We start from the raw sequence: 27703 nt of genomic DNA on the forward strand, positions 1-27703 counted from the left end.
TTATGTATTTTTTGTCCATGGTTTATTATCTGTTGAGTGGTTTTGGAGATTAGTGGGAACGAACATTGCGACACGGAATTTTTAACTATTAAGATACTAGCTTTTACCCGGGACTTTGCGTGATTCGGATATGATCACTGATTGGGATAAAAAGTAACTTATATTCTTCTCCATACCTTATGAATATACCAAATTTCATAGAGAATGGTTAAGCCGTTCAGGTATTATAAGGTAACAAATAAACACACTTTCATATTTATAATATTAGTAGTAATTAGCATTATTACGTAAATAACGTATATAATATTTTAAAAAGTTTTTACACGTAGTTTATGTGGAAAACATTAAGCTCTATGCTTCATGATCAGACTCGTGGTCCATCAACTAATTAGTGTTTATCATTTACTTGACAAGGAGCGTCAATATAAAGCAAATATAAAGCTAGTCCAATTTTGATACGGTTACATTCTTTTTTTTTTATACAACTTAGAACGACAAACAAGCTGACGACCCACTTGATGGAAAGTGATAACCGTCACCTATAGACATGAGCAGTACCATGGACATAAAAGAGTATACTGTTTCGCCCATGATACCCTTTATGCGTTGCCATTCCTGAAGATTCAGGTGTTATTCCTCTGTACCCAGTAAATTCACGCTATACCCCACCCTTCAAACCGAAACACAGCCATGCAAACATAACTGCTTCACGGTTGAAACACGAATGGGACAGAGTAACCCAAGCAATCGACATTTGTACAGTCTCCCTCTGGTAATTCATTCCTTTTATTACAAATTTTCTACCTTTTTTAAAAAACAAAACAGGATGGTGAAGATCTGGTGGCACTACAAAAATTATTCAGACCCTATTCAATTTGAAAATATTCGTTTTTGAGATTGAATCGACCGGGCATCGAAATCGTGATCTCATATACGTTAAGCAAAGAGTGTTATGCGACATTGAAGTTAAATAATAATTAACAATTATTAAAGAATTATTATGGGTTGAACTTGTAACCAAATGGAGGTTATTTTGGTATAATGCTTTACCGCATTACCTACTACAATATGGTAATATCAATACCTATCATGTCAGTATCAAAGCGAATTCTCAGTGAGTTAGTCGTGTTCTAATATTTTATTAAGTACACTGTGGTCGTGAGTGTTACTCCATCATGGGTGGCCGTGAAGTAAACAAAGATTTACAAAAAGAAAGACAGAAATGTACATTTGACATAGCGGAGATGACGACGATTTTTTATGGAGGGCCGCAGAAAAACTTTAACCGGAAAAAAAGAGGTGAATGAACTTATGTGTGTGTGGATTTGAGTCGCCGTATATGTTGCGCAAAATGTAACAAAAACATCACTTTATGCCCTTAATTAGAAAGACTTGTTAGGGACAATTTGTAATAAATACAATAATTCCATAAATATATAAAGCGTAGTCTACTACTGTGAACCTCGGGGGGAAAGGGATTGTTAGTAATGGAGATTGAGAATCCCATTGTTAGCAATATACCCAACTAGGTCGACCTCCTCGCGGTTCCCTCTGAAAACTATCATGGTTAATTCCTGATGAATTCATCATGATTGGTTAACTGGTCTGTTTTCATTCTCATCTATCACTCTTCACTGGTGCTCCGCCAGCGTATCCCATTAGCGCAGGCGGAATTACCGTTACTATACCATTTTCACCCATAAAAAAAAAAAACTACTGTGAACCGTAGACTACGGTGTTAGAAGTACACCGTAGTCTACGGCATCTAATATTATTATACTATATATTAGCGTCTATGATTAATAATAATTTAGCAGCTTTGAGGCTTTATTATTTTCTAGCGAGACTAGCCGTACTAGTGACCCAGATAATATTACTAGCTAGTGATGTCTAAACATCATTTCACATTTTTTTTAATGGTATTCATATTTATTTATTTTAATAAGGCACACATAACAAATTATAAATATGTTAGGTTTTTATATAGGTAATTACGATTTTTATACTAGGTTACAATTCAAAAACATATGTATGATTAAGAGATTAACATTTAGAGAAGACATTTGAATTTCGATGGGTGGAAAATATAATGGAAAATTAGTAAACAGGTATATAAGTATATATCATACATGTATATAAGGTTTTTTTATTGTATATGATAATATATTGTATATAATTTAAATTAAATGAAATTTATACTATAAAATTATCAGTATTAAGTAAAATTTGGTCGTACCATATACCTAACAAGGTAGTTAAGAGTATCCACTGACTAGATGCCACTTATGTTTGTCAGTTTCTGCCTATTTTGACTATTGGCCTGTGGTTCTAAAATAGACTATTGAAATTAATAGACTTTTTATTATAACTTAATTTGATTTTGTTCCCCAAAAATTTCATTAACGTTTTTATGATACTTTAACATGGCAAACAAGCTGATAGTCCACCTGATGGAAAGTGGTAACCGTTGCTTATAGACATGATAGTATTATGTGAAAAAATAATTATAATTCGTTGGGTAGCAAAGATGTAGGTGTGAAATGAAATTAGATTCGCGTATCGAGGGATCTCTACAAAATCTTGACAAGTGATTCTAAAAGGGTTCAGTTTTTCCTTTTGAGGTACAAAAGTTTAAAAATACATACATACATACATATCTGTCACGCCTGTCTCCCATTAGGGTAGGCAGAAACAATGGAACGCCAAATGCTTCGATTCAAACAAACCTCTTTCGCTTCTTCCAAATTCATTAATCTTTTCATACACGCCCGCCGGTTACGGGTACTTTTAATTTGGCCCTTCTTCAGCACGTCGCCTATTTGGTCAACATACGTCCGTCTTGGGCGGCCCCTACCGACATGTCCATTCATTCTTGCTCGATAAATCTCTTATACTTAGCTCCTATTTAATCTATAGAGCATAGATTAAAAAACATACGGATTGACGGATTTTTATCAAGATATTATTTTTTAGCTCGCTTCTCTAATTCTTACTAATATTGTAAATTGAAAGTGAGTTTTTTTTAACGGGTGATAATGAAAGGGTTACCCCGCCTGTGCTACCGGTATACACTGGCAGGGCACCATGAAGATGATATGTGAGGATGAAGTAGGCCAGTTAGCCCATCGTGACGAATTCAACAGGAATTATTCATGATGGTTTCCAGGGGGAACCATGTGGAGGTCGACCTGATAGAGTATATTGCTAGCAATGGGGCTGTTAAACTCCATTGTTAATAATCCCTATCCCCCGTTGAAAGTGAGTTTGTTTGTTTGTTATTTTATAGCGCTTTAAGAGTTCAACCAATTATTGTAAAATTTGATATACACGTGCTATTTGGGATGGATAAGCATATAGGCTTCAGTGAGCTCATCCCAGTCTTGCGGATGAAGTCGTGGGTAACAGCTAGCGATTAAAAAATATTTATTCGCTAGCTGGCAATAATCTATTAATTTACTTGTTATTTACTTATAACTACTAGAAATATTTCTTATTGAAGTTAATTAAATTTTAAGCATTTTTGAAGATTTTACAAGTATTGATCTGCTGGCCAATTCGGAATGCAAATTTAGCTTTGTTGTTTTTTAAACAAAACGAGTAAATAACATGTAATAATTTTTTCTACAAACTATTAAACAGCACAAGATAACGCGTATCGATTGTTATGTTTATGGTTATTACCTATTAAATTACCCGTTTTCACTTTTATTATAAACATTTCCAGATAGTGTGATGTTGATTGGTGCAGAAGAATTCAGCAAAGATATACCAGACGATTATTTGAGTCATAAGGAACTTTACGAGGATGGTATAAAGAAATCAGTGGCCATATTTAGTTTGGTACGACAAATGCAGAGGGAGGGATTTACTAGTATAAGTGATTATAGGTAAAATATAATGAACTATGTTTTTTTTTAATGGGTGACAATGGAATGGTAACCCCACCCGTGCTATCGGTATACACCGGCGGGGCACCAGTGATAATGATAGGTGAGGATGAAGCAGGTCAGTTAGCCCATCGTGACGAATTCAACAAGAATTGTTCACGACGGTTTCCAGGGGGAACCACATGGAGGTCGACCTAATAGAGTATATTGCTAGCAATGGGGCTGTCAAACTCCATTGCTAACAATCCCTTTCCCCCCAATGAACTATGTTTTTGCCCGCTAGTTTGTACATGTGGATGACCTATTAAAACTGGCAGATAGACGGACGGAAAGACAGAGGGATGGATGGACGGACAGAAAGACACAGTTAGAGAGAAATAATGAATAAAAAAATATTGTTCTGGCATCTATTGGTCTTTCCTGTAAGTCTTTCCTGGCATAAAATAGATCACTCCTTCCTTTCCTGTAAGTGTCGTAAGAGGCGACTAAGGCAAGGCAAGGCATACGGAGTAACGTCCTTCTTAAACATCTCTAAAACCTTACTGCGGTTGGCAAACCCCCTTTCAAGCATGGCAACTACTGGTAAAACCCCCCTAGGGGGGGCTTATGTTCAACAGTGAACAGTTAAAACCTGATATGAAGATTTAATAGTCTTATTAAAATCCCTTATATTAATTCTTTTTAAACACCTCCCATGTACAGACTTCCTTTCGTTACAATTTTATTATATTAATATAATAATTATCTATCAGTATTTTAGTTAAATGCATAATAGGTATGCAAGTTTGATACATTATCGTGTCGAGACTGTAATTGCATATTTATTACAAATGTTTGTTAAATCGGCGACGACGAAACAACTATAGGTCAACCGTGATTAGCACAAAATAATGTTACTATTATTTGACACTTATAAAATTATTATTCATGAGAAATAAATACTTGCCCAGCGGGGCATTATTCTGAACATAGTTCCAAATCAATACAAATATGTATGTAGTGCGGAGTTAGAACTTGCGACTATCGGAGGGTGGGATAATGTGTTAAAACGCTACACGACAGTTTTTGTAATGGATGTAAATGGAATGGTAACTTCGCCTGCGCTCTCGGTATACTCTGGCGGAGCATCAGTGAGAGATGACAGGCGAAGATGAAGCAAGTCATTGGGCCCCTGGTGACTCATACTCTCACAGCCTGAATGTTCGCGAGAGGAAACTCCTCAGAAACTGCACTGTATGCGAGCATTTGGGTTTTAACGTGTGAGGATAAAATCTTTGTTGATGGCGAACGATGCGATGATAAAAGGTGGCTATGGGCATCATTTTGAATTACAGTAGAGTCTCGATTGTTTGAATCAAATAAAACCAAATTGAAAATCCGGGTAATCGATTTTAAAGTTAAATCAAAACAATACAAACAAACATACATATAATACAATACAAATATACATCACTTTAGACAATACGATATAAAAAAATACAAATTATAAAGATAATAGATTACATAATACCTATTTATTTAATTAATATATATATAAATTAAAATATATAATACCATTTCTAAATCGGTAGTTAGAGCTGTGAAGAATAAGTCCGGATAATCGATGTTCAGATAATCGAGATTCTACTGTAATGACATGAACATATTCGATTAAAAAATGAATTTATCAAAATCGATTTATTTTCTTTGGCTCGATCAGGGGCGAGTCGGGCTACTGTGACGGGGATAAAATTAAGATTAATCGTGACAGATGGAAAAAAAAATTAAGTACTCCGTCTATTTTAAATATTTATTACATTGGACTTATAAATATTTTAAATAGGCGGAACATGTCAAGAACAGTACCTAAATCTAAATCTTTACTTATCATATCGATCACTTTATGTACTAATTCATGTAGGCAAAGCTGCGGGAAATAGCTAGTGTCGAATATAATTAGATACTCCACATAAAAATGCGCAAGTTACTCAAATATTTTCTTGTTATGAAAAAAGAAATTACCTACTTATGCTTTCAGAGATGCACTCTCAGGCTTATTGGGTTCCGCTGTGCTTCGTGATGGGTCCGCTATAGCTTTACATTACCTAATGTTCATACCAGCAATAATGAACCAAGGCAACGAGGAGCAGCAAACTCAATGGTTACCGCGAGCTTGGGACTTCAACATTCTTGGCAGTTATGCGCAAGTAGATTTCATTTTATATTTTAAATAAAGAAAAAGGTTTTTAATTCGATTGTATTTTTTATGTTTGTTACTTCATAACTCCTTCATTCGTTATAAACCGATGTGGATTTTTTTTACCTGAAAGGATATATTTACAGATTGTTTAATAGAAATTTCATCAAAGTCAAATTTCAGTAGTTTGGTTTTTAAATCAAAATAATCCCCCTTTTGAAGCACCCCATGCTGTAGTCACTTGGGAAAACCTCGGCAGGGAGCTCATTCCATAACCTGAGTGTTCGTGGGAGGAAACATCTCTGAAACTGCGCTGCATGCGACCATTTTGGCTTACAGGAAGAACCTCCACGGGGTCTTTCTGATTATCTGATATCTATTATGAGGATGATAGGTGAGAATGAAAAGGCAGGTCAGTTAGTCTATCGTGATGAATATATCTGGAATTAAGCACGATGGTTTACAGGGGCCACCACGTAGAGGTCAACCTGACAAAATATATTGCTAGCAACGGGACTGGTAGTCCGCATTACTAACAATTTCTTCCCCCGCCTCTATTTAAGGATGGTAGGTGCAGATGAAGTCAGGTCAGTTAGCCCAACGGAACTGCGTTGAGGTAGATTTAATTGAGTAATCTGCTAGTAATTGGGTCACTAGTTACCGTTACAAATAATCCTTTCCTCCAATTTTTTGCTTTAATAAATAGAATGTTGATTTGCCTTGTAATGTATGTAATTCTACATATATATTTATTTCAGACCGAGTTAGGACATGGTACGTTTATTAGAGGCCTGGAAACGACCGCAACCTACGATCCAGCTACAAAGGAGTTCATATTGAATACTCCCACCTTTAGTTCTTATAAATGGTGGGCTGGTGGATGTAAGTTTTTCTATTGGTATTATGAATTATAATAATAATAATAAATGACGAGAACCTCGTGAAAGCCGAAACTGAGAAAAAGAGAAAATATCTCGACCTGGCTCACGAGGTGACCGAAATGTGGGGGGTGGCGTCCACCGAAATTATTCCAATCGTTTTGTCGGTGAACGGTCTTATCCCAACCAGTCTGGAACAACATCTCAGACGGTTGGGATTCCGAGGCAGCTCATTCCCCGGAAAGATGCAGAAAGCGGTGCTCTTAGATACTGCCCGCATTGTACGCCGGTTTCTCTCCCTGGGGCCCTGAACCCCGGCTGACTGTGCTTCTGCCGGGGGTTAGTTGCCATCTCCTCTCCTTAAGAGAGGAGATGAGAATTTTTATAAAGTTTAAAAAATAATAATAAAATTAGTTTATTCATTTCCACAAATTACAATGTATAGATTATTAACTTTATACAAAATAAAAGTATCGTAATTTGTGGGAGATTTGGAGCCTAAACTAAGTCGTAACTTATATCTTAGACACCAGGTCAGGAATTACACGAGCTTCATGGTTTATGTAATGACAACCGTTAACTATTGTTGTTGTCTTTATTAATAAACTTTATATTGGATATTTCTTTGAGGTCGACGCAATCTGTTTTCATCTTTATTTGCAGTCATTTCGCTAGTCCTTTTTGGTCTTGTCATCTTTCACACAGTCCATCCATCTCTTTCTGGATCTTTCTCTACACTCAGTCATCCATATTTATACAAAATAACTTTTCTTTCCCAATTCTCTTCGTCTCTGCGTATCACATGCCTTTAATAAAATGTAAACGAGTACTTACTACTACCAGAGGGAGACTTTGTACAAAAATCGTTTGCTTGGGCACCTCTGTTCCTTTCGTTTTTCTATCGTGAAACAATCGTGTTTGCATTGTTGTGTTTCGGTTTGAAGGGTGGTATATGGCAGTGAATTTACTGGGTACAGAGAATTAACACCTGAGTCTTCAGGAATGGCAACGCATGGGGGGTATTATGGGCGAAATAGTATACTCTCTTATGTCCATGGCACTACTTATGTCTATAGGCGACGGTTACCACTTTCCATCAGGTGGGCCGTCAGCTTATTTGCTATTCTAAGTTGATTAAAAAAAACGACTACTTTCAACTTTTTTATTACTGGCGCTATTTCAAAACTTGGTTACTTCTCGTGGAATTCTTCACGATGGGCTAACTGACCTGCTTTCATTCTCATCTATCATCTCTTATTGGTGCTCCGCCTACGTATACCGTTAGCGCAGGTGGGGTTACCATTTCATTATCACTCATTTAAAAAAAAATTGCTTTCTATATGCGTTGGCTTTGTAGAAGATTTGACTATGCTTGTTATACTAATGACTGTCTTTCTTATTCTTTATGTATCCTATGTCTGTACTAGCCATGACTCATACGCACAACGGCCAAAATAAGAGGCTAAGCGCGGAAAATAGAGTTCTATTCACATTTCACACATGTATCCTATGTTTATTTTGGCGTATACCTACTCAATGAGGGAATTGTCTGTGGTAAGCTGCGATGCTGAATATGTGGCATAGAAGTGTCTGCAACAATAATATTAACAAATAAATCACTTCGTCATTCTCGCTAATTTGAATAACTGCTATGAAAATGAATGACAATGAAAAATACGAATAAATCACATTATAAATTTTAAAAGAAGACCTTAACCTTTGACTATAAATCGTCTGGAAATTGTGGCAACTTCAATAATGCAGGTTATATTTATATGCATATGCAACTTATGACATGAAAATGACGGAATAAGTTTCGCGCATGACCTCCCGCTCCCGCGTTGCCATTCCTGAGGACTCAGGTGTTATTTCTCTGTACCCTGTAAATTCACTGCCGTATCCCACCCTTCAAACCGAAACATAGCCATGCAAACACAACTGATTCATGGTAGAAACACGAATTGGACAGAGGTGCCCAAGCAAACGACTTTTGTACAAAGTCTCCCTCAATGGCCATAACAGTCTACAACAGTACCATAGACATTTTGCACATTTGACATGCATTGCTATTTCTGAGGACGTAAGATATTACACCTCTGTATCTTATAATTGCCATATATGTGGGTGTCGCCTTTCAATCTAGAACATAGTTATGTAAGTATAGCTGATTGCATAGAAAAACTAGTGAAATAACTAGAGACAATTTTTTAAAGCCTCGTAAGACGCTCTACAGTAGCGTTGCTAGATAGGGTACATTTTCGCAATTTTAGACATTAATTTTTCTGTTTGTGCTGATATGGAGAAATTAAATTCTTGAATAAGTTTTGAGAAAAATGAAATTGACTCGGAGAAGTTTGTGTATTTTTTTTAAGTTTTTATATTTGTTAATACAATTTTTTTTTATACAACTTAGAATGGCAAACAAGCTGACGGCCCACCTGATAGAAAGTGGTAACCGTCGCCTATAGACATGAGCAGTACCATGGACATAACAGAGTATACTGTTTCGCCCATGATACCCCCCATGCGTTGCAATTTCTGAGGACTCAGGTGTTATTCCTCTGTACCCAGTAAATTCACGCCATATATTTGTAATGTCATTTAAGATAGCAAAACGGAAGCTAAAAGAAGTTAAATGTAGGAAAGATCTTTTTTCCCATTGTTCACTTGCAGTGATTATATGACGACGTAGTGAAAATCAACACATATCTGTATTTGAGTAAAAGCGAGGAAAATCGTACTGAGTTAGAGAAAAAACTTGATATTGGGTAACAATATAGCAGCTGGCATCGTCTTGTGGTACCATAGAATGAGCTACCTCTTCCTTTCTCGTGGGTGTCGTAAGATGCGACTAAGGAAACTAGTCAAGTGATGGGGAATAGCGTTCAATATCACCAAAAATATCACCAAAGCCTAACCCCGGTTGCCTATTCGCGCGTCAAGCGTGGCAACTACTGGCAAAATCTTCCTTATGGAGGAGGTCCATGTCCAGTAGTGGACAGTTAATGGCTGATATAATAGTATAATACCGTCTCTCAAACCTGTTTCCCACACTGACCGCGGACCGTCGCGATTTTCATCTTCTCTTATTTGGCAGTTTACTTCTGGTTAATTTACATTATCATCTGGTTTTTACAGTGGGTCAAACAGTGAATTATTGCATTGTGGTAGCACAGTTGCACACGAAAGGTGAATGCCACGGTATCCACTCATTCATAGTCCAAGTGAGGGACGAGGAAACTCATTTACCCCTACCCGGCGTCAAGATCGGCGAGATTGGACCAAAACTGGGACTCAACGCTGTAAATAATGGATTCTTGGGGTTGAATAATGTCAGAATACCAAGAACTCAGATGCTCATGAAACATGCACAGGTTTTAGAGGTAAAGTTACCAGGGTTCCTATTTCCAGGTGTCTGTTAGCTAATTCCTTAATATTCTAGCTTGAAGTACTTCCACAGAATTGGTATGATTGATCTTATATTAATGATTTCCCTTTTATTATATTCATATTTCTTTATTAACCAATGTAACAGTTTTCGTCACACAATGGCATGTGAATATTATAGTTAATTTTAAAACATTATAATTTTAAAATTAATAAAATAAATAATAACAATAAGATTTAAATTATAAAATAAAAATAACAATACAAATGAATTATAGTTAAAATTATAAATTAGTTAATACATGTCAATATAATGGTGACCATATACCAATAATGATGACTTCAATTTACAAAATTGGAATTGTCACACTTCTTACAGTTAAACATAAATAAATAATAATGTTATAATTTAATATTGGCATTTAGGTATTCGGTCACGTTATAAAAAGGATGTTGTTCAAAATATGTCTTTATTTTATTTTTAAATTCATTATTATCATATTAATATGATAATGGCTTATAATAAATAACTTACAAGAGTATAAGTTAGTATAGTTAGTTATTAATTAACGTATATAATCAATATATTCTTATATTAAGTTTTGAAATAATTTTATTTTCTTTCTTTTTAACCGTGTTGTGCTGTTGTCATATATTTGTTGTAAACTTTTATTTGAAGAAAAAGCAACAGCTGTATTTCTTGCCTATTCTTCTCAGCTTTTTGTTTACAACACAGGGGGCAAACAAGCATGCGGCTCACCTGGTGGTAAGTGACTACCGCCGCCCATGATCACCCACAACACTAACGGCATTGTAGGTGTGCTGCCAGCTTTTAAAAAAGGAATATGCTTAGCTGACATTTCATTTCAAACTGGGCGGTAAATGCATAATAAAATGAATGACGTCTTAATTATAAGTATAAAAACGCTTATACTTAAGTTAATTTCTTTCTTTCTTAATTTGCATAAAAAGATTTTTATTACTATTGTTATTTATTTAGTTAATAATAATTATTCATAACTATTTTCCAGGATGGCACATACGTGAAGTCCAGAAATAGCAAGTTGAATTACGGCGCCATGGTGTTTGTAAGAGTAGTTATTGTCTTTGATATGATAAACTACTTAATTAGGGCTATAACAATAGCTGTACGCTATTCCGCTGTCCGCAGGCAGTCACAATTAAAAGAAGGGTGTGTATTTATTTAATTCCATTAAAGTTACTATTAGTGTATTAAAGCGAATCGTGGGTATGGCAGAAGAAGCATAAAAGTAAGAGAAGTGCTATAGAGAAGAGAGCTCTGAGAAGTATATGTGGTATTACATTAAAAGATAGAGTAAGAAACAGTGTCATTAGAGAGAAGTCTGGACTGAAAGACGATGTAGTGACAAAACACGAAAAGGGAATGTTGATTGATTTGGCCATTTGGAGAGGATGGACGAAAGATGGATTACGATAGATATTTATCGAGTAAGAATGAATGGAGATGTCGGTAGGTACCACCCTAGATGCACATTATTGCACGTGTGCTGACCAAGTAGGAGACGTGCTGAAGAAGGACAACATTAAAAGTACCCATAACCGACGAGCGTATATGAAAAGATTGATTAATGTGGAGGAAGCGAAAAAGGCTTGTTTGAATCGAAGCATTTGTTGTTCCATTGTTTCAGCTTACCCTAATGGAAGACAGGCGTGATAGATATGTATGTATGTATGTACTATTACTATGTGTCAATAACAATTGAAGCTTGATTTCTAGAAATTATAGCCAGTTTTCGGTAGAAAATATTAGTGGTTTCATCGATGTTCATAATAGAATTGAATTAGTAGAATTAAACAACGTTGCTTAATAATCAAATAACTATTAAAATATATATAGATATAATAAAATAGAAGAGTTTGTATCATAGGGGTGTCACTAGTGGAAGAAGAGCCAATGGGTTTTCTAATTGTTTATCTGCAACAACATTCAATTCTTTCGCCGCATAATTTAATTTCTGTTTTGCCAAAGGTTGACTGGGAGAAAATGCTTTATAGTATTAAGTCTTCCTTTTATTAAATTTTACCAAACATTTTTTTTTTGTAATATGGATAATAAAGAATAAATAAATAAATAAAATATAATTTTCTAAGAATTGCTAGTAATAAACAATTTAACTTTATCAATTGTAAAAAGAATTATTAAAAATAGGTCACAATTATTGGCGATGAGTGAGTGAAATACAGAAGAAAATTAGTGGCGAAACAAAATCGCCTTAGTCGCTGTTATGACACAATATTTTTGCTACGAAAGGATACATTTTTATTTTATTTTTTTCACCGTACGTACGTTTAGTTATAGAAAAACGTCCTGAATTGTCATGAGTAAATTATAAATAAATTCAGGACATGCCATAGGTGTTGGGCCTCTGGTTGTTTCTAATACTGTTTATACAGAATGCTATAAAAACTAATATAGTGATTATATTTGTTGATTATAATAGTGAACCAGAAGTACAAATATTGGATTATATAATGCAACGGCATAGACTATTTATTGGGATAGCAGCGAGCCACGCGTACAGGATAATTGGTAGTAAATTATGGGACACATTTCACGATGTTCAGGAGCAGCTTGTTGGTGGAAACTTGGATCGGTTGCCGGAGGTATGATTTATTTATTACTCTTTATTGCACAATAAAACTTTGTACTATAAACGTGTTGAGCTCAATGCTATACGGCATTCTTCGCCAGCTTACGATTAGGTAAAAATAAAAAGCGTATGAAGGGCAGATATGGTGAAAAATATGTGACATAATTGAAGCAACATACTGAAATAATTATACATCTTACATAAGTAATACACATATAACACTAATTATAATATATATATATATATATATATATATATATACAAATATATAAAAACTATTGTAAACATTAGATATAGTAACTATTGAGTAACCTATAACTAGAGCTGGTTTTCTTGACTCAACAAATAATTGTGTTTATTATTATTATATTACCATTATCTAATTATTATATTACATTATTAATTATCATAATCTACAGTCGGAGGTAAAAAAAACAATATATACAATAATGAATTAAATACTAATATGTAAATTGTTCATGTCTTGCGCGGTTGACATCACACATTGATGTCAAAATGCTGACAGTGCGCCTCGTGCTGGCTGAACTATTTATATATTTATAAGAAATCAATCTATTGACACATACATAATTACGCTATCACTATTAGTAGATGGGATAGAGCGAGATAGCAACACCTGGCCCCTTTTTCTTTTTCATGCATACACTAATATAAACATATCTAATGACAGATTTGTTTGTTACTAGTTATTACTATATTAAAGTGAAATAAAAAATAATAATAATGATACCAATCGATGCGAAAATAAGCACAATAATAAATAAGTTGGGTATTATTAATTAGTTATTTAAACTTAATGCACAGTAAAATTGAATGCGGTATGAAAAAAATATAAATAATATATTTTTTTTAAATTACACAATAAATGGCCAGCAAGATACACCAATATATATATATATATATATATATATATATATATACATAACGAGTAACCTGTTCATTTTATTTCATTTGCAGAAATATTGTTAAAATGTAGAAAATATTAATAACATATTTGTATTTACATTGATTGTGGGAGAGTGTGCTACATTTATATTTATTCCTTATTATCTATATTTTAGTGGCCAAATTTAATTTGTTGGTACTTAATTAATAAATAAATTGGCTTGTTTATTCATCATCATTATCATCACATCAGACTCTAACTGTCCACTACTGAACATAACTTTCCCTCTTAGGGGGTTTCGCCAGTAGTTGCCACGCTTGGCAGGCGGATTGACAACCGCAGTTAGGCTTTGGAGATATTTTAAGAGGGACGCTGCTGCCCAATTCCACTCTCCTTTAGGGGCCTCTTACGACACCTACGAGAAAGGAACGGGTGGTTTATCCTATACCGAGACCACACGACCTTCATTAATACAGAATATTTAAATAGTTTTAACAAATGCCAATAAATATAAATTTATAACACTTTACAGTTACATGCACTGGCGTGTTGCCTGAAAGCTGTATGTACTTCTGATATTACGGCAATCGTCGAAAACTGCCGCAGGGCGTGCGGTGGCCACGGATACATGAGGTCTTCGAATCTGCCCACGCTGTACGGTATGGTTACCGCCGCTTGCACTTATGAGGGAGAAAATAATGTGCTGTTACTGCAAACTGCCAGGTAAGATAATAAAATTTAATAATTAATTTAGAGGGAGACTTTGTACAAAAATCGATTGTTAGGGTACCTCTGTTCCATTCGTGTTTTAACCGTAAAGCAGTTGTGTCTGCATGGCTGTGTTTCGGTTTGAAGGGTCCTGAATCCTGAGTCCTCAGGAATGGCAACGCATGGGTATCATGGGCGAAACAGTATACTCTGTTATGTCCATGGTACTGCTCATGTCTATAGGCGACGGTTACCACTTTCTATCAGGTGGGCCGACAACTTGTTTGCCATTCTAAGTAGTATAAAAAAATCTATTATATTTCATCAGATAATTTTTAACCAGTATCAAAAAAGGAGGAGGTTCTATCATCATCATTATCATATCAGCCTTTAACTATCCACTGCTGGACATAAGCCTCCCCTTTAGGGGGTTTTGCCAGTAAGTTGCTACGCTTAGCAGGCGGATTGGCAACCGCAGTTAGGCTTTGGAGTTGTTTTAAAAGGGAAACTACTGCCCGTCCCTCGCCCACTCTTAGTTACTTCTTAGACGCCCACGGGAAAGGAAGGCCTATTCTATGCCGGGACTACACGGGAGGTTTTATGTTCCACTGTATATTGTTTTTATGTATGGCTACTGATTTCTCCGTTAGTTGTAGACCGATTAAAATTTTTTTTTATTGTACGAATACAATAAAAAAAAAGTTTTCGAAAAAGAGTGAAGTACTGAGGTGTTCTCATTGACACCAAATTGGAATCTGATTATGGGATCCCAAGATGGGGATGGGGATGGGGAAATCAAGAAAACTCCTCAAATTTTATAGGTGCATGTATGACTTTTCGTATTTTTTCAAAACTTATTCAGATATTTGCATCTGGTAGTTATCATTTGATATTGCTGAGCTGATGATGGAAGGTACAACTCCTTTTTATAATCCAATTTTATAAAAGAATATTCTGGTTTCTTGTCAGTTCCTCTTGGTTAATTGGCAATATAATTGTTTGATGTTTAAATTTAGTTACGTCAATGAATTCCCTAAACATTTTACAGGTTTTTGGTCAAGACTTGGCAACAAATAGACAAACAGGAGTTAACTCCAACCGTGTCTTATTTGAAAACTGCAAACGTCTTTGCTGACAAATGGGTGAATAGTGTGGATGGAATCATTCATGGCCTTCAGGTAGTGGCTGCGGGGTTAGTATTTTATTTATTTTTTTAAAACCACTGGCCATATTGTCATTATCATTTCAGCCATTAACTACCCACGGTCTGCCCCTTGGCGGGTTTTGCCAGTAGTTGCTACGCTTGACGAGCGGGTTGGTAACCGAAATTAGGCTTTGGTGATGTTTTAATAGGGACGCTATTGTCCATCCTTTGATCATTAAGTTCCCTTTGTCGCTTCTTTTTTTTTATTTATGACTAACGAACTGTTAACCTCCATTTACTAGGTTGATTTTGGAACACGAAATTGACTCTGAAAATTCTCGAAAAGATTCGAAAGTGGCAAACAAGCATACAGCCCGTCTGATGGTAAAGGGTCACTGTAGCCTATGGACGCCTTGTAACACTAGGGATGTCACGTGCGCGTTGCCAACCCTGACGAAACCTTAATATTTTCTTTTTGAAGAACCCCATACTGTAGTCCCTAGGGAAAACCTCGGCAGGGAGCTCATTTCAGAGAAAATTACACGGGCCATGGTCTGTATAAATTATGCATTGATGTCCTGCTTTTTTTTATACCACTGAGGTGGCAATCATGCATACGGTCCACCTGATGGTAATTGGTTACCGTTAACCGTTTGCTACACATCATTTACATTATAAATTATTCATTAAGTTAATTTACTATTACAGTAAAATAAAGTCATGTGTGGAAAATATGAAGAAGCGCCTGGACTCAGGCATGTGTTATGAAGATGCATGGAACACGACATCTGTGCAATTAGTTGCTGCGGCTGAGGTATTAAATTAATTCTGATTTATTATAAAAAAAACTTATTATTAAAATTGTATAAAAGTAGTAGTATTGTTTTAAAATTATTTTCGGCTAGATCACGTGTTCAAACAACCATTTCAAAATAAAATGAGCACTATCAAGGTTATTAGATGTTGCATATATATATTTTTATTTTATATATACATATGTATATATATATATATATATATATATATATATATATATATATATATATATATATATATATATGTATATATATATATATATATATATATATATATATATATATATATATATATATATATATATATATATATATATATATATATATATATATATATAATATTATAAATGCAAAAGTAAGGACGGATGAATGGTTGGATATTTGTTATACTTTTACGCAAAAACTACTGACTTTATTTGAATAAAACTTGGATCGCAGGTTGGTTATATCTTAATTTAGCAACTTAATTTACAAGATACTTTATGTACTAATTTACGTGGGCGAAGCCGCAGGATATAGAAAGTGTGTTATAGATTAAACATTGTAAATATTTATATTATGTGAGAAAAAATTAATTCATCAACAAATTAAACTAAAAATTCATCTAATCTAAGAATATTGGGGGGAAGGGATTGTTAGTAATAGGGAGGTTAGTTTCCATTGCTATCAATATACCCTACCTGGTTAACATCCACGCGGATCCCCCTGGAAGGTATCGTAACTAATTTATCGTTGAATTCGTCACGATGGGCTAACTGATCAGCCTTTTCATCCTCACCAATCATCTCTCACTGGTGCTCCGCCAGTGTATACCGATAGCACAGGCGGGGTCATTATTCCATTATCATCCATTAAAAAAAAATTAAGAATATTTTAACTGATTTACAACTTTTACCAGAGGGAGACTTTGTACAAAAGTCGATTGCTTGGGTACCTCTGTCCCATTCGTGTTTCAACCGTAAAGCAGTTGTATTTGCATGGCTGTGTTTCGGTTTGAAGGGTGGGATATGGCGTGAATTTACTGGGTACGGAGGAATAACACCCGAGTCCTCAGGAATGGCAACGCATGGGGGGTATCATGGGCGAAACAGTATACTCTGTTATGTCCATGGTACTGCTCATGTCTATAGGCGACGGTTACCATTTTCCATCAGGTGAGCCGTGAGCTTGTTTGCCATTCTAAGTTGTATAAAAAGAAAAGGACGCGTTTTGTTTAATTCGGTTGGTTTACATGTTGAAGATAAATAATTTGAGTGACGCAAAATACTGTAATATTTTAGGCACATTGTCGAGTGATCATCATTTCCACCTTCCACGAGGAGGTATCAAGACTGTTGCCAACAGTATCAGAGCTACTGCGGCCAGTGCTCGAGCAATTGGTGGAATTGTACGCCGTTTATTGGGCTTTGGAAAAATTGAGTGATTTACTTTTGGTAAGTTTTTATTATTGTAATAACAATTCAAAGAATTAAAAATTGTGTTTCACAAAAAAAAAAAAGATTTCAATTGAGATAAAATCCGTAATTTTAATCTAAAAAATAAACTATTCGAATCAATTTTGATAAAATTTCTATGGGACCAATTTGTAAGCATATACTTTCAAATAAAAAAAAAAAAGTATTTTCGAATTCGGTTAAGATTTGACGGTGTTAAGGACTGCCTTATTTTTGAATTTAGAAAATGTGATTGTAAAATCTTTGTTCATTTACGTTACTAGATTATATATTCGATACAGTTTATGTAGAAAGTATGCAAACAGGTTGTATCTGAATTTGGTTGGGTTATACGAAATTGAGATATACTGAATTGAGAAAAACAGTAACTGATGGTGTATCTTTCGTTCTCTTTTTACTAATTATATTTGTATAAGAAGAAAGGAGGCAACAATATGATTTACAGTTGTTATTTTATCATTTCTTCTATGTAATTCCTTGTTCTTAGTTTATAAGTAAAAGTTGAATTCTTATTATACTCGTCTATGGGCGAATCAGTTTACTACTGGGTTCTCGTAGTACCATAAATACCTACGTAATATTATAGTATTTTTCTATACTAAAATAATTTTATAATTTATCTTAATCCGGTCTTTTTAATAGATGGTAATGTTTATAATTGTGCCTGCGTTAATAGGTGAGGATGAAAACATGTAATTTGATTCATTGTGACAAATTCATCAAGAATTAACCAAAATGGTTTTCAGCGTAGACAGCATGGAGGTCGATCTGGCGCTATCTTGCAAGCATCTTGCTATGTTGAGGGTTGTTAGTAATGGGATCATCAGCCCCCGTTACTAACTCCCATATGATTAATCTTATCAGATCTCATAGATAGAGATTAAATATAGGTTAACTTGGTACACATTGCATTTTTACATTGGACGAATGAATTACTATTTACTGACTTAATTCTTTTAAGGCTACAAACAAACTCGCTTTCATATTCATTATATATATATATATAAAATAAATTAATTTTAATTTTTATATATTTCTATTTTTTATTTTATCTATGGTTTTGCTCCTCAGTGATTCAATTGAGTGTTCTTAATTTTGTAGTATACGGCAATAGAAAAAAAAGACGTGGAAAGTCTTCAATATTGGTACGAAGAGTTGCTGAGGGAAATTCGACCTAATGCCGTTGGGCTAGTGGATGCTTTTGACATACCAGACATTGTAAGTCACATTTTTTCTTATGTCGTGATTCCGGCAGAGAATGGGCCACACCTTCCTTTCCAGTGGGTGTCTTAAAAAGCCACTAAAGGAACATAATCGTTGAGAGATGGGGAGCAGCGTCTCTATTGAAACAACCAAAGCCTAACTACGGTAACCAACCCACCTGCCAGGCGTGGCAATTACTGGCAAAACCCTTCAATAGAGGGAGGCCTATGTACAGCAGTGGGCAGTTAACGACAGATATGATGATTGTCACATCACATTTGTATCTAGAAACTACACGACGGTGCAGACATTGGTGTATTTAATATTATTTTCCAAGGGATCTTTTCTATTTTTTTTTAATGGATGATAATGAAATGGTAACCCCACCCGCGCTATCGGTATACACCGGCGGGGCACCAGTGAAGGATGATAGGTGAGGATGAAGCAGGTCAGTTAGCCCATCGTGATGAATTCAACAAGAATTGTGCACGGTGGTTTCCAGAGGGAACCACGTGGAGGTCGACCTAATAGGCCATATTGCTAGCAATGGGACTGTCAAACTCCATTGCTAACAATCCCTTTCCCCCCTTTCCAAGGAATCTGACCCCTTAAAAAAGTCGCATATGTACTCTTATATATCTTGGTCCATAGCTAAAAGCTCTAATCATGATTCTGTGGTAGGCACAAGATGAAACTGTGGTGGGCATGGCCCATCCGGCCCTCCCCTTTAATAGACCTAGGCGCACAGTATTAATGGTATTAGTACTATAGACTACGGCATGGGGTTTTTCTATAAGCGTGCACGTTTCTCGTTTTCCACAATTGTGATGTTGATTCCTGTCCTGTAAGTGAAAAGGCTTAAGGCTTTTTAATGAAACTCGATTTAAATGAAAGATAAGAGGAAATATGTTATATTATATACCTGTTTTTTTTTTAATGGATGATAATGGAATGGTAATCCCGCTTTACTTACGCAAACGGTATACTTTGGCATCAGTGAGGGCTGTTAAGTGAGGATGCAAAGGTAGGCCAGTTAGTGATGAATACACTTGAAATTCAGCACTATTGTTTTCAGGGGATTATGGGGAGGTTAACCTGACAGCATATATTGCTACCAATGGGATTGGTAGTCCACATTATTAAGAATCCTTTCCCCACTAGATACCTAGGTTGCATGTTCTACGTTAGCAGCAAATTAATAAACAGGCAAAAATTTGTATTTGATCATATTTACTTGCAGTGGATTAATTTTTTTTCTTTCTGTGTTCAGCTTGCGTTTTTCAAGATAAGGTAACATTTGATTGGAAAATTTGTATACTCTAGATGCTGAACTCCACACTGGGCGCGTACGACGGGCGCGTGTACGAGCGCCTGATGGAGGAGGCCCTCAAGAGCCCCCTCAACGCGGAGCCCGTCAACAGCTCCTTCCACAAGCACCTCAAGCCGTTCATGCAGGGGAAACTGTGATTTGAAATTTCTATGATGAAGGCGGCTTAGAAACTCTTGATGCCAGAGGGAGTCATCCCGACAGGGGAATTAACTAATGTTCCACTAATTCTAATACTTATTTTTACAAAATCACCCGAAATTAAATACCTGTACAATGACGGACCGAAAAGGAATAGGAATCCGAAACCTCAAAAAAAAAAAAACAGATAAAAATGAGTAAGTTTGGTACTGAACAATTTTCCTCGAGGATATTTAGGGTTGCCCTTAGTCTGTCTGGCATACTTGAGCATATTTTGATGGCGCCCTCTTGACGTAAAAACGGTTCATTATTGATTCTATGGTGACAATTTTGAACTTTCCCCCCGCACGGCGGCGACCAGTGAACACGTATTACATTGTCACTCCGCTCATTTATTACATTTCGGAAGTTTACAGTTATCGAATACCAACAAAAGTGATATCAGTGTGTAGTGTTGATAACAATTTAGACAAATCAAGCATCTGTTGCAGCTCTGATTTGTGTATTATGCTATAAACTGTAAGTTTAACTATTATCGTTACACATTTAAAAGTTACCGTCAGTTGTCTTTCTTGGCTAATTATAACTGCCGATGACTCATTGCTACTCGTCGCTTACAGCGCTCGACTGAAAAACCTTCGTACCATATTAACGCATCAATTACGATACATATCGCTTTATTATCGCTTAGCTGTCGCAGTATTGTTTGAACCCGTACTATGAGATTGCAATTATAGCGATATAAATAGTTTATTGTTTCGCTGACAGACATTATTTAACATAAATATTAATAATAATAATACACATATATACAAAATGAAATGCGCAGCATGCCTTCAGGGTTTAAAAAAGCAGGAGAATGTTATTGTCTGCTCTTCCGTTTTGTGTAAACAAACCTTTCACGCAGCATGCACTAAAGCTGAACGACTTAAACAGGAGGAATTTAAGTCTTGGGTGTGTCCTGATTGTTGTGCCAAAATGAGAAAAGGTGGGGACAATTCCCAAACTCCGGTTCGTTCCACACCAGACAATATCACCGTTCGTAAGAAAAGTCAAATACCACCTGGCAATAACCTCAGTCCGTCAGAACATACTTCAACTGCATCGGAGCCAGAAGCACTGCTTTCCCTATCTTCAGAGATTAGTCTTTTGAGGCAAACCATGAATGAAATGTGGAACTGCTTTAGAGAGCGCCTCGATACCCTTGGCGAGAAATTATCAAATTACGACGAAAGACTTAGAGTGCTTGAAACTCAAGCATGTGAAAATGCTGCTCTTAAAGCCTCAATTTCTGCCTTGAAGGAGCAATTAAATAACCAGACGCAGCTATCATTAAGGAAGGAACTAGAAATTGCTGGTCTCGCGGAAAGTTTAAACGAGAATCCCGTGCACTTAGCTTTGACTACAGCTTTAAAGTTGGGTATTAATCTCCAGGAAACTGATTTAGACTATGTTTCTCGGGCTGGTCCTAAGAGGCAGGGTAAAGAGAAGAACAACGACCATTCTCCATCGATGCCTCGTCCTTTGGTAGTTGCTTTTGTTCGGCGGGCTAAGCGAGATGAGTTTCTAGAGCATTCAAGGAATCGCCGACCTTTGAAAAGCAAGGATATTATTACAAATGACTCTGATAGCACAATATATGTAAACGAACGCCTTACGAACGATAACCGCCGTTTATTTCGAGATTCCAGACTCTTTGCAAAAAAGCATGGGTACAAACACTGTTGGGTACGTAACGGTTTCATATTTCTCAGGAAGGAGGATTATAGGGATGGAAGTCCAGCAATTAGAATACAATTCCAGGACGACCTCGAACGACTGGTTACATCGATCTCTAGACATTTTCCGAAGACTGACACTGCAAGAGATTCATCTGTTATTGCATCTTCTCCAGCCTAGTTTATTAATTTATACTCACTTGTTAAATTATTTATTTTTAAATTCATCTCTACTTTATTTAAATTTTTTAATTTTGTTTGTTATGACTTCTGTCTACACTTTGTTAAGCACACTATTCTCTACACATACTTTCATTACACATAAACATACGGTACGAAAATTAATTAGTTTTGTCCTTAATATTCAATTATTTGCGCACTATCAGGACTTGGGTACTTCATGTCACTTTTTCATGTCTGTGGCTCATTATTTGTATAATACAAAATATTTTCTTTTTTCGATATATCCATGGCTTCCTTAAATCTGTTGGACGAAATTGATAACTCTTTTAAGATAAATTGCCACACAATACCAATACCTGAGAACTGTTCCCAAGTAATTTCTAAATATACTTTAAAAATACTAAATGTAAATATAAGAAGCTTACAAAAAAACTTTGATAGCTTTCTTGTCATTTATAGGAGATTAAATATTGATTTTGACGTAATGGTTTTCAGTGAATGTTGGTTAAATGAAAATTCTACAATTAACCAAATGCATGGTTACACTTCCTTCTGCTCCAAAAAATATATAAATAAGTCAGGCGGTGTTACGGTGTATGTCAGCGATAAGTGGTCTTACGTAGCATCTGAGCTGGAGGTGGAGGAGGCAAATTGTGTTCTGATTGAGGTTCTGAATTGTTTCAGAGTGATGGCAGTGTATAGGTCTCCCAGCTTTCAAAATCCCTGTACATTTATCAATTCACTTAATTCAGTTTTAAAAGAATTTACATCGACTTCATGTTTTGTATTTGCTGGTGATTTAAATATAGACATTTTGAGTTCAGAATTAGACAGCGATCCCTCTGAGTACCTCAATAGTTTAGCGGAATATGGACTTGTTTCTAGCATCAATATAGCAACTCGCCAAAGAACCTGTCTTGATCACATTTTTGTTCCAGCTCAGAGTAGGGCAGAATCTGTCGTTTGTTCCGCTGATTTAACGGATCATGACATTACTATGGCAGGAATCATGTTAGAGCCTCTGAAGCAATATTCTCTGAATCGTTTTAGGGTTAAAATTGATTATGTATCACTTGAAACTGACCTCAGGGAGATAGATTGGTCTCCTGTCATGAATTGTGATGATCTGGACACTGCTGTGACACAGTTTACATCTAAAATCACTGATACAATATCTAAACATTCAAAAAACTTGAAGGTAAGCCGCTCAAAATTTATTATACAGCCTTGGATGACGCCTGGTTTGATTAGGTGCTCCAAACACCGTGACAGGCTGCACAATGATCTTCGCAAGGATCCTAATAACTCTATGAAAAAACTAATTTTTTCAAGATATAGAAATTTCTATATCAGTTTATTAAGAAAACTTAAAGCTGATTACTTTAATAGACAATTAAATGAAAATAAAAGTGCGCCAAAAAAGCTTTGGAGTACTATTAAACGCATTACTCATAATTCTGTTACTGTATCGACACCTGAAGAGTTGACCAAATCTAAGAACACTATTATGGAGTCTCTTAATTATTGCAATTCCTTTTTCTCCTCTATAGGACACAGGCTAGCAAATAACATTTTGATAAAATTAAATGAAACACAAGAATCACTTGCCAAAAAAATAAAATTCACTTCCACTCCCAAAAATTCCTTTTTCATCGATCCCACTGACGCACAAGAAGTATTAAATGTTATAAACACTCTAGATTCTGGTAACGCCTCTGGTTTTGATGGTCTTAACAATAATATTTTAAAAAACATTGGTAATTTTATTGCGAGCCCGCTGGCATCAATATTTAATCGCAGTATATTGTCAGGATTTTTCCCTCAGATCTGGAAAACAGCTGTAGTAGTTCCTATACATAAAGGTGGAACTAAAGATGACCCCAGCAATTATCGTCCGATTTCACTCTTGCCCGCGTTTTCCAAACTTCTAGAGCGTATCATCTACAAGCGGCTAGTTAGGTTTCTACAGGAAAATAAAATTTTAAACAACAATCAGTTCGGATTTCGTCAGGGTAAGTCAACTGAAGATGCTGTGACACTTCTGACGGATACTGTTGTCGATCATCTGGATGAGGGGAAATGCTGTATTGGTGTCTTTCTTGATCTTGCCAAGGCATTCGATACGGTTTCAGTTCCAATACTTCTAAGGAAACTCGAGAGTTACGGTATTCGTGGTTTGCCCTTAAATTGGTTCAATAGTTATTTGTCACAAAGAAGCCAATGTGTAAAAATAGGAGATCAGAGGAGCGATCTTAACTGTGTATCCTTTGGTGTTCCTCAGGGAAGTATACTGGGTCCTGTCTTGTTTATTTTATATATTAACGATATTTTAAACGCCCAGCTGCAGAATTGTGATATAATATGTTACGCAGATGATACAGCTTTGATTTTTCACGGTCAATCGTGGCAGGAAGCACAATACTTGACGGAAACTGGTCTTCAGCGAGTATACAAGTGGCTAAATCACAACCTCCTTACACTAAATGCTTCAAAAACACAATTCATGTGTTTTCATAAAACAGCTGCATCTCGTCCTCCTACACTGATTGCTCTTAGGGTTCATGCTAATGGCTGCTCTCTTTCTGGTGGTAATCTCTCTACAAATTGTAGTTGTAATCAAATTGAGAAGGTTCGCTCGTTAAGGTATCTCGGTATTGTATTAGATGAAAATCTAAACTTCAAGAATCACATATCAATAACAACTAAACGGGTCCGCAAATTAATATATACTATGAAATTATTGCGGGGTGTTACCGATGGTCCTACTGTCAAATTGGTGTATTTAGCTTTGTGTCAATCCATCCTTAATTATTGTCTGCTGGCCTGGGGTGGTATTGCGAAGTCAAACCTAATAGCCCTAGAGCGAGCTCAGCGCGCTGTCTTAAAAGTATCACTGAGAAAACCGCGGCGTTATGATACGAAAAAATTATATGAGGAAGCTCAGGTACTAAGTGTTCGTAAATTATTCATCTTGCGAGCGACTGTACACATGCATAAATATGCAATGAATCTCCCTACATATAATGACATGTTATCGAAACGAATTTACAAACTCCCTGTTACAGACGTAAGAACAACTTTTGCACAGCGTTTCAGAAAATATCTCTTTACACGAATTTACAATCACATCACAAGGCTTACTGACATAAAAGATAGCCGATTATCAACTGCAAGGAGAGTCATTCATGGATTATTGATGTCTTGGTCCTACGAAGATACAGAAAAAATTTTAAAAAGCGCAGTTTAATGTATGGGACGGAACTGTATATTCACTACCTTCATCTATATACATATGCACATGCTTACACACACACACACACACACACACACACACACACACACACACACACACACACACACACATATATATATATACACACACACACACTCGTGTACCCAAACTCACATGAAACATTATATAATTAAATTATCCCTGTTCGCCGCACCATAACTGTAAAATTACTTGCTTTGCCTTCCACAAGACAGGCTTTGCCTAGTGTGGGGTCATAGCTATATTGTACCATAGGCTAATTTTGTTAAAGGAAATAAAGATATTCTATTCTAAATAAAGATATTCTATTCTATTCTAATTTTATATCTCTGAGCACCTCTTGAATCTCAGTCCCTCGGATGCCGTTCGATTACCACCTTAAAGTTGTTATAGGATATATTAATTGAAATATAAATATGTTATGAGTAATGAATGAGGAGGTTATTTCCTATTGTTATCAATATATGTACCTTCTCAGGGCGACCCCCACGCGGTCGCCTCTGTAAATCGTCGTAGTTAATTTCTGGAGAATTCGTGACGATGGACTGCCTTCCTCTTTAGTTATCATCACTTACTGGTGCCCTAACATCGTATACCATATAGCGCAAGTGGGGTTGCCATTCCAATTTCCTTATAAAAATATATGTATATAATTGTTTTAATTTTCCAGTAGTAACTTTATTATCCGATATTTTTGAACATCATCTATTTTTCGGATTGTTTTACTTATAGGTTTTATTTTATTATGTGTTACTGTAAAGCCTGTACATTGGTGAAGGTTGAGGTTTTAGCAGTAAATCTTAGGATCTTATTTAGGATATACCAATATGAGTTGGTAAATGTAAAGAAATATCATTTTTGGGGGCTTTAGTTAAATCAAACTTAACCTACCTTTCTGACCACGAATACGAGCATCACGCATTAATCCCTCACTAATGCCCCGTTAGCGTATACCATTAGCACAGGCGGGGTTACCATTTCATTATCATCTATTAAAAACAACAAGTCCAAATTATTGTACTGTTAATGTAAAAACCGGAATTATGGTAAATCTATAATTCTCACCATTGTACAAGCTTTTACAATAACTTATCACCATCATATCAGCCATGGGAGGCTTATGTTCAGCAGTGGACAGTAACATATGAACACAAGTATTTATAAATTTTATATGGGTAGGTACAAGAAATAAATTTATGGACTTAAATGGTGTAACTGTTGTGATTTCATAAATGTGTTGTGATATTTTTTATACTAAATGTGTATGTAATACATATTTTTATGGGAACAGCAGGGTATATACAATTGTAATGATGGGTTTATTTAATAAACAAACTGACAAATCATTTCCGTCTATTTTATTTAACTACCTTTCACCTGTCCCATATACATGGAGTAATGGAGCAATTATCGTACGATCAATCGATGGATACATACAATTTATGGTTATATCGTGTCCAGCTTTTTGTATGGTTTATTTCAGTAGAATTTGTCGAGCAAAAGAATAAAATTGTTCTGATCATAAGATATAGAAGTTTATGCTATTAAAAAAAAAAATTTTTTTTTAAGTAATATATACGTGATAGCAAAAAAATAAAAACAGATATAGATTCAGGATATTGAATACTTCATATTTATCATATTTTTGTTTAAAGGAGTTTTTCGTTGCAGACCAGTGTAATTGTTTCGATCATAAGACAGTCTGCTAATGTTTAATAGTTAAAGAATCAATTAATTGAATAAATGAAAACTTTATTGTTTCCTTCAAAGAATGATATAAACTTACATTATATCGATAGAGTGTCCCCATATAAATAGTTCGAGAAAAGCGGGTCAACTTGTTCATACAATTTTGCGTGATATATAGTTAT

General features: G+C 35.5%; 2 protein-coding genes across 2 annotated transcripts; both read left to right on the forward strand.

Annotated features, from left to right (window-relative positions):
* The first annotated feature begins 1090 nt into the window (after nt 1-1090).
* On the forward strand, nt 1091-20950 carry LOC113518106 (probable peroxisomal acyl-coenzyme A oxidase 1). The gene is made up of 13 exons (XM_026902875.3): nt 1091-1299; nt 3725-3887; nt 5905-6073; nt 6822-6945; nt 10080-10324; nt 11360-11520; nt 12812-12974; nt 14401-14591; nt 15625-15768; nt 16429-16534; nt 17816-17968; nt 19091-19207; nt 20516-20950. The coding sequence occupies exons 1-13, from the start codon at nt 1176-1178 to the stop codon at nt 20657-20659; spliced, it is 2004 nt and encodes a 667-aa protein (XP_026758676.2). The 5' UTR covers nt 1091-1175; the 3' UTR covers nt 20660-20950.
* A 688-nt stretch (nt 20951-21638) lies between these two features.
* On the forward strand, nt 21639-22559 carry LOC113517883 (uncharacterized). Its single transcript, XM_026902626.3, has one exon. It carries the CDS (start codon nt 21639-21641, stop codon nt 22557-22559), a length of 921 nt encoding a protein of 306 aa, XP_026758427.3.
* The last annotated feature ends 5144 nt before the right edge of the window (nt 22560-27703 follow it).

Source organism: Galleria mellonella, unplaced genomic scaffold, assembly GCF_026898425.1.
Source record: "Galleria mellonella isolate WM207_F2 unplaced genomic scaffold, CSIRO_AGI_GalMel_v1 utg171, whole genome shotgun sequence".
Taxonomy (NCBI): Eukaryota; Metazoa; Arthropoda; class Insecta; order Lepidoptera; family Pyralidae; genus Galleria; species Galleria mellonella.